Genomic DNA, 15961 nt, shown 5'->3' with positions numbered 1-15961 from the left:
TTGGCAGGAGTATTTTTACTCCTTAAAATGTATGTAAAAGAGTAAAACATTTATTATGCTTCCATGTTTATTGCATTATCATACTTGTAATACAAGATATGTCAAAGTCATTTCTTTTGCTTTTTGGACTCCCTTGGTTAACAATCTTGCATTTCCAAACGGCATACGTTTTATCTGAACCTGAGACATGTTTCTGTTGCTCATACGTGGCAGCGCTAATTATTTCATTAATTATAACCTTAACCGATTTTTTTCGGCATAAAATACGAGTCAATCGTTTTAACTCTTGACAGCGACATTGTACCGGATGTTTATGAAATTGTGTTAATTCCACCACCTTACTATACATACGATAACATCCGATGATAGTCGGAACTACAGGAAGTTTCCGTTAGACGTTGCAAAGCATTCATACGAAGTTAATTCCACCACCATACTATACATACGATAACAACCGGTGATGGTCGGAACTACAGGAAGTTACCGGTAGACGCTTGCAAAGCGTTCAGACGAAATTAAAAATAAGATAATCACCGAGTTTACTTTCGGTTACGTTTACGCGAAAGAAATGTTGCTCAATGCGTAACCTGAATTTTGTGTTTTTTCATACGCTTAAAGTTTGTTTTGAATGCGTAAACGTGTTATTTCCATGCGTAATTTACGCGTATACGCATCTTATCTGGAGCCCTGATTAAACATATGGCATAGAATGTTTAATAAAATTGAAAGAAATTTCATAATCATATTGCTCTTCTTTATTGACATTTGCAGTAAATATTAAATATAAATACGGACAAGTGAACATTGAGTACGGACTAGCTAAAGATACTTCAGCGATCAGGATTTATAGTATTGCTAGACCTGTTCGCTGAAGCCAACCCCGTATCGAAAGTCAACCAGACCCGTGACATTTTGATGTCATGCTGTAATTCAATAAATTTTCGTGATCTGGACAAAAACTATTTTAATACAGGTAGTTAGATATATTTGGGACCCTTCAGTCTATATTTTTGAACGCAGAATGTTAGATTTTTGAAATATTGCCTCAAAGTTTATCAGCGGGTTCACATTTCATAAAATTCTCCGCCATTGCTGCCCTAATTATCACGTGACCAGCGAGAATTTAGGTTCGGATACCTTTGCATGACATTTGGTGACACGTGACCCAAATGCTATTTTTAATTGAATACATGGCTTTGCAATTATGAATAACGGTGTATTTATTCAATAAAAGACATTGTACCAAAAACATGGTTGGATTTATATTGTTTTGAGTGATGATTCATGAATTATTTGTTTGTTTTTATATAAAATCATACACTTACTAAAAATAGTGTATGGTCCGTTACTAAAAATAGATGCTAGAATTTCCAAAACATGAAGTCCCGCGAGATCTCATTTGAAAGCAGACTCCATATTGGTAAACATTCTCTACATATTTCTCTAAAAAATAGTAGGGTACACAATGTCATTGAAGTTTCATTTAAAAACAAAACATGAATTAGTTCAAAATTGACTTGTTTATCAAATGGTATTTTTATTTGACCCAAATTTGATTAATAAGGGTGATTTTAATAGGTTTTAATGTACGGCGCACGAACTGTCAAATTCTGGTAGCCTTTGCAAATAGGGTTTACCCATAACTTTACTGTCGCAACGTCAAAATAAAAGCGACATATAAAGTTATGGAAGCCAGAACTAAGTACGGACAAGTAAATTTCTTAGGTTACTTGTCCGTGGACAAGTACAATTTTCTGAGATTTTGCCGGCCCTGCTATACTGATACAGAAAGGTTGCTATATTCTTATAATTATCAAAAAAAATCAGGGACTTCCAACTTAAGGAAAGGACTTTTGAATTCAAAAACAGATGTCCTGGTGGGATTCCTGGCTGAAAAGTAAGTGTTAACCCCTGAATAATAAGAAACAAATAATTGTTTTATGAAAAAATGCACCAGCATCAAATGGGAAATGGGTATTTGCTAATAAAAAAAGATTAAACATCCAAAACTTTAATGCTGCATTAGATGAAAAACAAAAACTAATTTCTAGCTACTTGTTATGTAAGGTTTTAGAAGCCAGAACTACTGTAGTTTCTAATGGTCTACACAGAATGTGCGTTAGGCCTACATCTGTGATCATGAATGGGAAAAAGTGAAATTATATAAAGAAAACACTCATTTTGTTTTCTAAATGAAGTCTACTATCAGTCATAATTAGCGAAATCTTAGCTGACAGTTTGCTTTACAGGTCGCGAAAATGCATGTCACTAAAGTGACCTTGGGTAGAAAGAAGTATTTCTAGATTGGACGCCAATATACCTTCGTGAATATGGAGCTTGCAACTTGCCAAACAAATGTTCCTGTCGATTAAGGTAGCTCTTTGCTGTGTTTCTACAGTAACTTTGAAATGAACGGTTAAAATGCTTGGAGTACCGGGCACAACGTGCGAGTGCCGACATTTTGAGGTAAAGACGAACTTATTTATTACATCGCTATCGTCACCTGTCCCTGTTAGCTGTGTGACATAACCTCTTAAAACGTGTACTTGATCTTTATTGCCTATACACTCTTAATTTCATCTTTTCGTGAGGGAGAGGAGAATTCCTTTCACTCATGCAGTTGTCATTAATAACATATGATGTAACATCATAATAACAAATATCAGAGACATAGATAACATGTTATCTATGTCTCTGTAAATATATATTATATAAATGATAATAAATATTAAAGTTGCGACTTACATAATATAACTTTTAAACGTTATATACTGGAAAAGTATTGACTAGCTAAATTGGGGATTCTGAATTTTTAAGTGACTATTGAAAATTTCCTGCATTTTACATTAATTCAATTTTCCTTACAACATATCATGGTTGGTTTAATGAAAAAAAATCAAAAAAATCTTCAAAACAACAATTTTTCTTTAAATTTATCTGACAGGCCATTTTTAAACATGAAAAAACGCGATTTAGGGTAATTTCAAGTATTTTCATAATTTTCTGTTAACCTATTACGTCATATACACGCCTTTTAACGCCTTTTTCAACCCCCCCCCCCACACCTTTTTGTTGTGAAAATTGTTGACAAATGGTGAAAAAAACCTTATTTAGGTACACTTGTTTTTGTTTGAGAAATGTCGTTAAAAAAGTGACCTCTTTTTCGGCGCGGCCCCCAACCAGAAGATACATCAGGGGGTTGCAAGAAGAGGGATGTGCCCCCTTCTGTTTGGGGGGTTAGAAGGGGGTGTAGTCCCCCTCATCGCCAAGAAAATTTTGGACTTATGAGAGGCTATAAATGACCCCAGATTGATCATAAGGTAACGTGTAACCAACGCTGAAAAGCATTTGACTCTATCTCAATCCATTGAGAAGTTGCAGCACTTTGAAATCAATTTTGATGGAAAAAATCAACGCAAAATAGTGATTTTTGGCAATTTTGAGATGTCCCCTCGTTGCCATGGTAACAGAAAATTTAAGCCTGAGCATGTTGTTGCAAGGGCAATGGTCCAGTCAACATTTGTGCCAAGTTTGATTAGTGTTGAAGCAGTTTTTATAGTATTATAGCAATTTAAACTTGTAACGGGAGACTTTTCAATGAAAACAGCCATTTTTCACAAAATGCTCATGAAGTAATGGGTTAATATACACACAGATATACTATTAATCTCCATGATATACATGTGAATATATTGTTGTGTAGAATTAACTAACACGTATATATTTTCTGCAAGACGAGGATTTTGACTTTTAATTAAATTTGCTTATGCTGGGTCTTTCAAGTCGAATAAAACACGTGATTTTGATTATATAAAAAATGTTTTACGTTACAGTAGCAGTACATTGATCTGAATAAAAAAAGATCTGAAAACGCGAAATGATTGACATTCATTTTCTATTTTCACTGTAACTGCCACAATTTGGCATTTTTTCATTTTATTTCTCCTCACTTTTTTGTAATGTTACTTCCAAATATGCAAATGTGAGTCATTCAAACTGTTTATGAAAGTACGTGTGCGTACCACCTAGAACGCCTCGGGTAACAATATTTTCCGGCCATTCTCTTTCAAACTTTTTATTTCCATCTTAGGTTTACATCAAGTAAACAACATAAGCATCGTTTTATAATAATTACAGTGAATAATGGCGGCATATTAACAAGTGCTATGTAAATAGAGAATGACAAACATATCCAATTCATACATGTAACATTACAAATAAACATACATATAGCAAATAAATATATGTTTCAAGTAAACAAGCAATCCAGGCATATCAGTATTACAAATTTTTAGATATAATTTCGATAAAAATACTAAGTTTATTCAGTAAAGTTTTATTTTCACTACTAAACAATTCTTCTAATTTGAAAAAATTGGGATTAACATAAAAATACCGTTTTAAATACTTTTTTCTTTCCTCAAAAAACTTTTGACATTTGAACAAATAATGAAATTTGTCACCTACATCATCATTACAAAAGTGACATTTTCTTTCAGAAGAAGGTATACCCTGCCATCTTCCTGTTTCCACAGGTAGCCTATGATTTCTAGTAAAAAAACACATAATTGATAAGCTTCGTCTAGATGACAAAATCTTAATATAAGCACTTCTACCAAATTCAGTTTTAATACCTTTGTAAATATTCGTGTTTGATGTTAATTGTATATCAGAGCGCCATTTCTGTATAAAATTATCTTTTAATTTTCGGCAAATTGACCCAATCAGCCATTTCTCATTTAAAAAACTCTGACAGTACCAAACTCCAGAAAAACCTGAAGAACATAACAAATTTCTAACATTTTCGATCCATTGGGACTTAACATTGTTTAAAGTATTCATTTCATATAACATGCTGTAAACCTTACCAGATAGTTTGTCGGTATTTTCGCTCGAACAATTTATTAGTTTCGTCCAAAAGGATATAACTCTTTGGTATATATCAATACGAACTGGAAAAATTCCAAGTTCACCATATACCATGTATGAAGGTGTTGATTTCTTAAGTTTAGAAATATATTTGTAAAACTTTAATTGAACTTTTTCAATAATATCAACAATTCCAAACCCCCAGATTTCACATCCATAAAGTAAAACTGGCTTTACCAGTTTATCAAAAAGATCAATCTGTAATTCGTATGACAAATTTAAATGTTTAATTTTTTTTAAAAGTGAAAACAATGCTTTATTTCCTTGGTCTGCTATGTATTTCTTCGTTGAAATAAACGACCCACTTTTAGTAAAATAAATGCCAAGGTACTTGTATTCTTTAATAATTTCTACTTGGTTATTGCCAATATAAAATTTCAAGTTTCGTCTTATGTTACCTTTACTAAATATAAGTACTTTTGTTTTATCAACATTTATTTTTAATTTCCATTGATCACAATATGTTTTGAAAGTATTTAATGCATTTTGTAAATCCTTTTCAGTTTCTGCAAAAATTACAGTATCATCTGCATACAAAAGAACAAATATTTTCAAGTACATTTGCAAATTTTCTACCTTCCAATTTCTACAAAATCCATTAGCATTTTTATCACATAAATAGTCTTCCAAGTCATTTAAAAATATACTAAATAAAAACGGGGAAAATTTTCGCCCTGTCTAACACCAACATTACAATCAAAAAAGTTAGTAGAACCTTCACTTGAGACTACTTTTGACTTAATATTACTATACAAGTTATAGATAACACTAAAACATTTTCCATTATTTTTTTCTTTTCGTAATTTATACCATAGACCGTTTCTCCAAACAGAGTCAAACGCTTGTTTAAAATCTATAAAACAGCAATAAAGTTTCTTACTATTAGACTGCACTATATCTATTAGGCTTTTGAGTATAAACTAGTTGAGTAAGATTTTCCGAAACCTGCCTGAGATGTTTTTATAAGTTTTGCCATTTCTGCATATATATTTAATCTGTTATTCAAAATGCATGTAAAAATTTGCCAAAACAGCTCAAAAGTGAAATAGGCCTGTAATTTTCAGGTAGAGAAGGATTACCTTTATTTTTATAAATTGGTTTTATTACACCAATAGTCCATGATTCTGGAATTAACCCAGTGTCAAAAATAACATTAAACAATTTACAATATAATGAAATCATGGTATTGGATGATGATACTATCTGTTCATTTATTATATTGTCAATACCTTGGGCTTCATTATTTTTTAAGGGTTTTAATAGCTTTATGGATTTCAGCTTCAGTAATTTTCGAGTTAATTTCTTCATTTAAAATATCATTGTTTTCGACAAAGACAGGACAATAATTTCCATTTTCAAGATCATCAGAATTCAATTCTTGGAAAAAATCAAAGAAGTCATCTAGACTTGCATTTGTTTCTGACGCCTTTACTTTAGGGTTAATAACTTTCCAGTACATTTTTGGATTATTTGTTTTTAACGACTTTAATTTTTCAATTCTTTCATGCATGAGTATGTCGTTGCCGAGCGTTATGCATTGCTTTTTTATAGTTTTTACTTACCGTTTTAAGAAGCTGTCTAAAATGTTCTGTTTTGTATCTATTGTACGCTTTTCTTGTTTTGTGATAAATATTTCTGGCATTTAAACAAAAGGTATCAAACCAAGGGTAGGTATTTTTATCAACATGTTTATATCTTTTGGGTTTCATTGTTCCAAAAGACTTTCTTGAGCTATCATCAAAAAGTTTTCCAATATCTGAAACAATTTCGTTTAAATCATTTACCGATAAATTTTCATTAAAAGCTAAATTGTCTATTCTATTTTCAATTTCTGCAATTTTCAAAATATCTAAGTTTTCTGTAAACACCTCTGACTTTCCAGAGTCCCAAAGCTTTGTAATAGGATCAGTGTTTATCTCTTTTACATATTTATTTGTATGATAAGTACTATAAGTTTGTACATCTTTTTTACATTTGAGAGTTAATGACACAGCACAATGAACATCAGAAAATAAATCACAAAATTCTTGCACTTCTAACTCATCAATATACTTCAGTTAAAATTTACACCCTTTCAGTGAAGTTATACTGAAATTATTTTCAACATCATATCAGTAAGTTTTTTTTTTAATCGGCGGTTTGAAAGTGTTCCCATTTTACCTTTTTTTCAAATGCCAAAAATGTTCGTGACAACGTACCTTTTGCTTTAAAAAAGGCTGTTTATAATTACATTGATGAAATGTTATTTGAATTTACTTTTTAATACCACATGATACATAAATTTCTAATTTAACAATTGATATCATGATTTACTTGCTTAATTAAGCTTATATACTTTTTTTAAAACTCATATGCAAAAAATGGAAATCAAGATATACTAGCTAGGACTGCTTAACTGTGATTCAGATTTGTCTTATTATTATGAGAGCTACGACCTAGTATAATTGTCATAAATCAAAGCACAGAAGGCACTGAATTTGTTTGGATAAAGATGAAGGTACCATTCGTCAAATCTTACTGCAGCGGTAATCAGGTAAAATATAGTACCTTAATTTTTTTAAGCTGACTCATCACAGATATTTACAATATGAAAATATTTTCATTCTTTAACTTCATATCTGCAATTTGTAAAGATAATAATTCTCTGAAAAATTCTTGATTTTTGTTTGTTTATTTTTTCAAAATCACTACTCCGTGACGTCATACTGCGGCGGTAATCAGGTTTAGTCATACGTTGGTCATAAATAGTTCTGGTATGAAAACCCTTCTACATAATAACTTTATCAATAATTTTTTAACAAAAAGCATAAATGAGAATTTATAAGTAAATGCTTTAATTAGGTGGCAAATATTCTTTATTATTTTTTGATAACAATTTTCCAATTACTACGCAGCGACGGGTCATTAACTAGAACGTTGCAACACCGTAGTCTCAATATCATGCATGTTCTTTTGTTGTTATAAACCATTAATAGTCCTTAATATTTTTTTAAAGACAAATAATGATAAACTGTCGCTTACATCAGAGACATGGATCATGCTTGCGTGATAACTAAGGAAAACTATTATTAGTACACCCTAGGAGGCTGTACGCGGAAATCGCTCATAAACCGCTATATCATACAGCTGTTAGTAAATATTTTGCATTCATTTAACTAAAAATTCACTGATGGTGATGAACATATAGTTTGAAAATATTATATTCTTGAACCATTATCGCCGAAAAAAACTATTTAACTACAAAACCAGCAAGGACCCTCCGACAAAATTTCAGCATTTACATTACATTTTACATAAGCAAAGTAAAAAAGCAATACTTATATTTTTTTGGGATATGCACCAGTCTACGGGGGAAAATATAAGCTTTCCACAGAATATTGGATCTTCGTCAGTTTATAAGCCGTTTTATCAAACACTTTGCATAACCTTGGAATTTGCTTGTATTAGAGCGGGCTTCAGTTGCAAGCTATTTCGTTTTCTGGCGTTATCTGGTCTACGTCATGATTAAAAAGTCAGGTTTACATCAACCGGGAGTACGGAAGGCAAAACTCTACCTAAATATGTTCATATCTTTATTATGAATGACATAAATCTTACATTTTTCTTCAATTGTCAATTCTGGCACCAGTTCCAAGTCGAAAAAAAGGACTACAGTTTAAAGCAGATTTTAGAATTCGTTGCTAACTGAATAATCTTTCTATTGAAGTGTGTGAACTTTTGTGTGATTTTTCCTTTGATATATTTTAAGTATATAATCTTTTTCACATTTCCTTTGTGTTTTTAATTGACAGTATCTTGTTTAATGGACTGAAAGCAAAACATGAATACAAAGCTGTTAATTAGCTGTACTGATTATTGTATTAGTATGTAATAGTTAAAGTAATTCATATTCTTTTAAGGTGTTTTGAAAATATATGTTTAATTAGCTCATATTTTTGAGTAACCATAACTGCAGAATAGCTATTGGTCAAAGATGAACAAGACAAGTGCAATTATGAAAAATGTAAGTATAACCCATTGGCTAATAAATTTTGAGTCGATTTTAATTATTGAAGTTTTGTACTTAAGTCTGTTTTCGGTTTGATCCTTACCTTATGTCAGCCCGCATAGCTCAATCGGTTAGAGCGCGAGACTTGTAATCTCGACATTGTGGGTTCGATTCCCGGGCTGGCCAACTGAAATTACTAATCAGTCTTTCGGATGAGACTTTAAATCGAGGTCAAGTTATGACAAGTTATATTCATTTGGTGACAAATTTGTGCTTTTACATTGTGCTTAATTTACATAACTGGTGCTATTTATTTGTTTAATTAATGACATTATGGATGATCTTTGTATTAAATGCAGGATAATTGTGTCTGATAATGATGCTGCAGTTGATTGTGATAAATGTGGGAACTGGCAACACATAGCATGTGATACCGGTAAGTTTATTTAATTTGTTAGCAATTTTTTTAAGTTATAGGTAAATACAAATTGTTTTTTTTATATTCATTACAATAAGTGGATAAATAATTTTTGTATATTTTATCAGAGACATAGGTAACAGAGATAGGAAACTTCCTTACCAGTTCAGATATCACATGTGCTTATTAAACTTAAAACTTATATAAAGTAAAACTTATGAACCAGATTCTAAAAGCTTATGCATTTGTCTATGGCTGCCGGTAAAAAATAAACAGTTCCAATTTACGTTACGCATGCGCAATAGTAATGGACGTTCAAAATTTTGTAACAAAGAAAAATTCGAAAAATTGAGGATATATAAGAGATAAATTTACATAAACTGTGTGAAAATATGCGGATTAAGAGGTTTAATATATGCTTAAAGTATATGAGTGATATGAGGTTTGACTTTTAGAGCTAAATGGGAAGAAAGAGAAAGAAAAGTAAAAGTTCACCACAGAACAATAACAGAGACAAAAGGTTAGCTATGGCGCATAATGTTCCCCCAATCGCACAAAGCCAGCAGATATTGCAACAAAACGGACAATATCAGTCAAATATAAATGGATATAATGGGTATAGTGGATTACAACAGGCAAGTCCAAACTTTGTTAATCAAAACCAACAAACAGGGCAACCTATGTTTCAGTATTCACCTGTTAATTTGGGGTCACAAACTGGGACGCAGTACATTCCACAGCCACAAACACCGACCTCCTCGGGAACAAGTGTGAGCAGTGATCAATTTTCTTTGCTTATCCAACGTCTTGACTTAAAACTTGCCCAATTAGACTCTATACAATCTACCGTTAACGGTATTAATATTCGTCTAAACTGTCTGGATCAAAAAGTTAACGGTCTAGAGACAAAAATGTCGGACATTGAGATAAGCCGTAACCATGATGCGAGCTGCATTAGTGATATAAGTAAAAAACAAAAAGAGCTCGATTCTTTAATGTCAAAATTCAAGAAGTTAGAAAATGAACAGTGTAAAAGGGAGCAGGATATGAAGGCAGAAATTATTGACCTGAAGGGGAGGAGCATGCGCGATAACTTGCTCTTTTTTGGCATTGAAGAAGAGAAAGGTGAGAAGGACTCTGATTGTGTGCAGAAGGTTTTGATATTTATCGAGGAAAAGTTAGGTCATGAAAATGCAACTACAGACGTCAAACTCCACCGTGCACACAGAATAGGAAAGTATAAGCCGACGGGCACTAGGCCTATTGTAGCAAAGTTTGCTTATTTCCCTGATAGAGAAAAGGTGCGATTGGACGCTAGAAAATTAAGTAGGCCTTTTGGCATCAGTCAGCAATTTCCGGTAGAAGTCATGGAACGCCGACGAAAACTAGTTCCGGTCATGCTCGACGCACGGAAGGCCGGGAAGGAAGCGTATCTCGCAAGCAGACAAGCTGTACATTGACGGACATTTGTACAGGGATGGGGCGACTTCCGGTTCCGGCTAGGATCGTCACAGAGCAGAGATACGGTGTGTAGCGTGGAATATTGAAGGACTTTCTCAATTAAAGAAAAATAACACTGACTTTACAAACTTTATTGGTAATTATGACATCATATTTTTAAGTGAAACCTGGACTAATAAAACATCAAAAATAGAACTAAATGGGTATAAACTTTTTTCACTCTTATAGAAAATTTCAGAATAAACGAGCCAGACGGAGCAGTGGGGGCATTTTAGCGTATGTAAAAAGGTCGATCATAAAAGGTGTTAAACTAGTCAGAAATGACATTGATTGTATTATGTGGTTGAAACTGGATAAATATTTTTTTTCCAGGTACCAGAAGATATCTATCTATGTTCCATATATATTGCCCCAGAAAGTTCACCTGTTCATAATCTATATGATACTGATATATTTAGAAAATTAGAGAATGATATAAAATTCTTACGAAAAATAAAGGAATGGTATATGTGTGCGGAGATACAAACTCGAGAATTGGTTCAAAATCTGACTGTATAAATTATGATATATTGTTATATGATCATGATTATTTAGCTATGGATACATTTATTCCGCGGACGACGACTGATCGTGGTACAAACCGGTTTGGGGAGCAATTACTTGATCTTTGTAAATCTACCGATATACGCATTGTAAAACGGACGGTTGGATAGCGACGCGAATCTCGGGAAACCTACTTGTTATACGTATAACGGGAATAGTGTAGTGGATTATTTGTTAACAAAAGCATGCAATTTTGAAAATATTTCAGAGTTTCGTGTTCATGATTTGACCGCCCACTCAAATCACGCCCCGATTTCATTCTCGGTGAAAGTAAGGACCGTGCCAGTCGTAACGAATCCGCGTAAACGCACGATTTATAAAATGGAATCCAGAATATAGGACGGAATTTGTAAACGATATATCGCGAGACATAGAAATGCTTTGTCAAAACTTAAAATGAATCCAAGCAAAATAACCAGAATCCAGATGAAATGGTTAATATTTTACAACATATTTATCTGAAAGAGGTAATGCGTATTTTGAAAACTTGTTGTAAGGCAACTGTTAACGCATGTTTCAGCGATAATAAAACGAATAAATGGTTCGATGAAAGCTGTAAACAAAAGTATACTGTATATAAAAATGCTGTTTTAGAATTTAATGCTAACAAATCTGTAGAAAATAGAGAATTATTATATTTAAAAAAGAAGGATTATAAATATCATTGTAGAAAAGTAAAACGGAACTTTGACAGAAAACAAGCTGCAAAAATGAATGAATTGAGAAACAAAAAGCCAAAAGAATTTTGGAGGATGTTTCGTCAAAGTAAATCAACCGTGTCTGATGAAAACATAGATTTGGATGATTTTTATAATCATTTTAAGAACTTAGCATCTGAATTTTCTGTTGCGGAAGATGACGAAATTGAAGATTTTTTACATATTTTTGATGAAAATGCAAATTTTAACTCTACTTTTGAGGAGCTTGCTGTACCTTTTACGACTGATGAAATAAAAAAAGCTATCAAAAAACTAGGAACAAATTAAAGCTAGCTCTTTTGACCACATTATGTACGAGTATTTTAAAGAAGGTATAGATATTTTAGACAAACCTTTAGAAATATTGTTCAATCATATTTTAGATACGGGTTGTTTTCCCCAAATCATGGTCACAGGGAGTTGTTATACCTGTTTTTTAAAAAATGTGATTCTAGTGAACCTACTAATTATAGAGGTATAACATTAATCAGCTGTTTTGGCAAAAATTATTTACTGTTGTTATTAATGAGCGTTTAAAAAAGTGGGCTGATATTAATGATATACTCACTGATGCACAATTTGGTTTTAAATGTAGCTATAGCACAGTAGACGCTATATTTCTCCTTCATGCTTTTATAGAACGACAATTAAAACAAAAAAAAGAAATTATATTGCTGTTTTGTTGATCTTATGAAATGCTTTGATTCTATTTACAGAAATGCCTTATGGTAAAATTGATAAAATATGGTATAAATGGACGCTTATTTTGTGTAATTAGGTCTCTGTATGAAGATGTTAAATTATGTGTACGTCATATGGATACCTTGTCTGATTTTTTCAAATGTGATGTTTGGATTATTACAAGGGGAGATAATTTCTCCGATACTTTTCTCATTATTCGTAAATGACATTGAGTTGTTTTTACAAAAAAGATGATAGTTCTTGTTTGACATTAGAGCAACTTTCTATATACCTACTACTTTTTGCCGACGATGCAGTCATTTTCTCAGAGACGGCGCATGGGCTTCAAACTTCATTACATAATTTAAAAGACTATTGTAATAAATGGCAATTAAAAGTAAATGTTAATAAAACGAAGGTTCTTGTATTTAAAAAAGGAAGAATGGCCAATGTAAATGAACATATTTATTACGACGGGGAAGAATTGGAATTTGTTTCAAGTTTTAATTACTTAGGTATTGTGTTATCTAGTGGTGGATCTTTTAAGACAGCAACAAAAACATTAGCTGATAAAGCTCTTTAAAGCTATGGGCTCATTATTTAGTATTACAAAATGCATTGAAGTTTCTGTAAATATTATGTTAAATTTATTCGATTCATATGTTGCATCTATATTGAATTATTCTTGTGAAGTATGGGGGTTTGAAAAAGCGGAAAATATTGAACGAATACACAGAAAATTCATGAAATGGATACTTAATGTTAAAATGTCAACTGCTAATTCTGCATTATATGGTGAATTGGGTAGATATCCATTATATGTAGTTAGACAAGTTAGAATTGTTAAATATTTCCTAAAGTTGTATGTTGAAAAGGATTATAACTGTATTTTATCAAGCACAATGAACACTTTAAGATATGAAGCTGAAAAAATTGTAACTTTGTGAACTGGGCATCTAAAGTCCGAGATTTACTACAAAACACTGGTTTTCACGAAGTATGGATGTATCCTTCTTCGGTAAATATTAATATGTTTGTTCCTATTTTTCGTACTAGAATTATTGACATGTATATAAATAATTGGAGACAAGATATTTGTTCAAAGTCATCTTTGTTTTTATTTAAAGAATTAAAGCCAGATTTTCAAAGGTCCGAATATATAAATAAAATGAAAATGTCGTAGTTTAAGAAATATTTTAGCTAAAATACGTTTATCTTCACATGACCTACATATTGAAACTGGTAGACATAGAAATATAGATAGAAACGATAGAAAATGTACACTGTGCCAATGTAATGATATTGAAGACGAATACCATTTTATTTTAATATGTCCAATGTATGCTTTACTTAGAAATCAGTATATTCCTAGGTATTATCATAGACACCCGAGTATGCTCAAACTCACACAATTGTTGAATTCTACAAATGTAAAGGTCTTAAACAAATTGGCTCTGTTTTGCAGAAATGCTTTTAAATTAAGAACAAATGAATTAAATTCTTTGTTATGATCTGATGAAATATGTAAAGTTGTTTGCATGTTTATAATATGATATTTACATTATTACTATGTGCATGTAAAATTTATTGTATGTAACGATGAACTGTAAATGTTCAAGTTAGATTCAAATAAAATTTCTGTTCTGTTCTGTTCTGTTCTGTTCTGTTCTGTTTAAATAAATGATACATCAATTTTTACAAAGAACTACTTATTGATTTTTGTTACAAATCTATTCAAATGATGAAAACAATGGTAAATTTTGCTATGTATTTTTAAGTGAAAGGCAAGGAAAGTAACCAATATTTTAAAATGCAGCAACAGACAAAATATTTAATTTTCAAATGGTGTATAATATAATGGTGAGCATTAGTGCAAAGGCAATAATAAGTCCTCTTTAATTCTTCCTTAACATTAATAAGTGAAATGCATTTTTTAAGTAAGCATTTAAATGTTTCTGGGATAAAATACAGTAATACCATTTTAATCCAATTATCTAATCAATTATGAGATAACTGTTGAATAAACAACCAATCAACATGTTGAATAAACAAGGTGACATGCATTAAACACTTAATGGATGAAAGTGCATTGCATAACATTGGGCAATACAATGTATAAACAGCTTTAACTGCTTAAAAGCTTTTAAACAGCTAAAAAGCTTTTAAACTTTATAAAAAATAAATGAGAAATGCAGTATGATTATGTTATAATTTATATTTTTTTTATAAACTATACTATGTATTCATGTATTAAATATAAATTTCACAGGTATAACAAAAGCTGCCTACAATAGAGCTAACAGAAGACGCACACCACTCACTTTTGTTTGTCAGGCATGTTCTACAAATGATGTTCATGTCCTACACTCAACCTTGGTGGATGAGGTAATTCTTGTTAAAATTGATAAATGATACTAAAAATACACATATTACTTAGTCAACTTTTATAAATTTCTTATAATCAATAACTCCATACAAAGCAAATTATATATAAATAAAAGAGTCTTAATGTTGATAAGGTACTTTTTCATAATTGATAAGAAACATTAAAAAGTATGCATATAGTCAAATTTTATAAATTTCTAATTATATTCTAAAGTTCAAATTAATCAGCAAGATTTTTTTCGTAATTGAAGAGTCTTAATGTCATTTAATCACCAAGACTTTTTGCGTCAAACTAATTAACATGTCTATAATTTCAGTCTCCAACCAGAACTGCACCCTGCAATCCTACATTTGAATTAGAGATTAGAGAAAGTGGGTGAAATCTATGGACGGTTATGAAATTGTGGTTTTTCGAACCAGTAACAGATACTGGAAATATGTGCTGAAAGTTCTGGTGCTAACAGGATATCCAGTGTTTAACACTGTTGCAGAATAAAAAATGTCTGTGAAGGTCTCCTCCGACTGAAACTGTAAATAAATATATATATATACATGTACATTTGTGTACATGTGTGTGTTCTCTCAATGTTATGTTTCAATGATATAATATATATATTAGTGTTTGTCAGCTGTAAATTGTTGTTCATGTTAAATGTTTTACTAAAAAATAATAAAAATAAACATATCAAGGCATTATGTTGTTGACTTATATACTTTATATAAAAAAATGGATGAGGGGTGAAGTGTCTTAGGGTATTTTGGGGGGTGAAGTGTCATGAGGGGTGAAGTGTCTTCAAA

The 15961-nt window shown here is 31.5% G+C and overlaps 2 protein-coding genes across 2 annotated transcripts in view; one reads left to right on the top strand and one right to left on the bottom strand.

Annotated features, from left to right (window-relative positions):
• Window positions 1-2468, bottom strand: part of LOC132724442 (uncharacterized) — a gene marked incomplete at its 3' end in the record, with an annotated part of 56311 nt that extends 53843 nt beyond the window's left edge. Inside the window, 1 exon segment of the mRNA XM_060709303.1 lies at window positions 2321-2468. Within this exon segment, the coding sequence (XP_060565286.1) occupies window positions 2321-2460 (140 nt within the window).
• Window positions 2469-9183: 6715 nt separating this feature from the next.
• Window positions 9184-15524, top strand: LOC132724443 (uncharacterized; the record flags this gene model as incomplete). The annotated part of the gene is given in 3 exon segments (XM_060709304.1): window positions 9184-9353; window positions 15048-15163; window positions 15481-15524. Coding segments are annotated over 3 exon segments (263 nt in total), but the record flags the coding sequence as incomplete, so codon positions are not given.
• Window positions 15525-15961: the final 437 nt, after the last annotated feature.

This window comes from Ruditapes philippinarum, unplaced genomic scaffold, assembly GCF_026571515.1.
Source record: "Ruditapes philippinarum isolate M1 unplaced genomic scaffold, ASM2657151v2 ctg3804_1_1_1_1, whole genome shotgun sequence".
NCBI classification, from domain to species: Eukaryota; Metazoa; Mollusca; class Bivalvia; order Venerida; family Veneridae; genus Ruditapes; species Ruditapes philippinarum.
The sequence above is the reverse complement of the archived record's forward strand: the minus strand, read 5'-3'. Positions and strand labels throughout refer to the sequence as shown.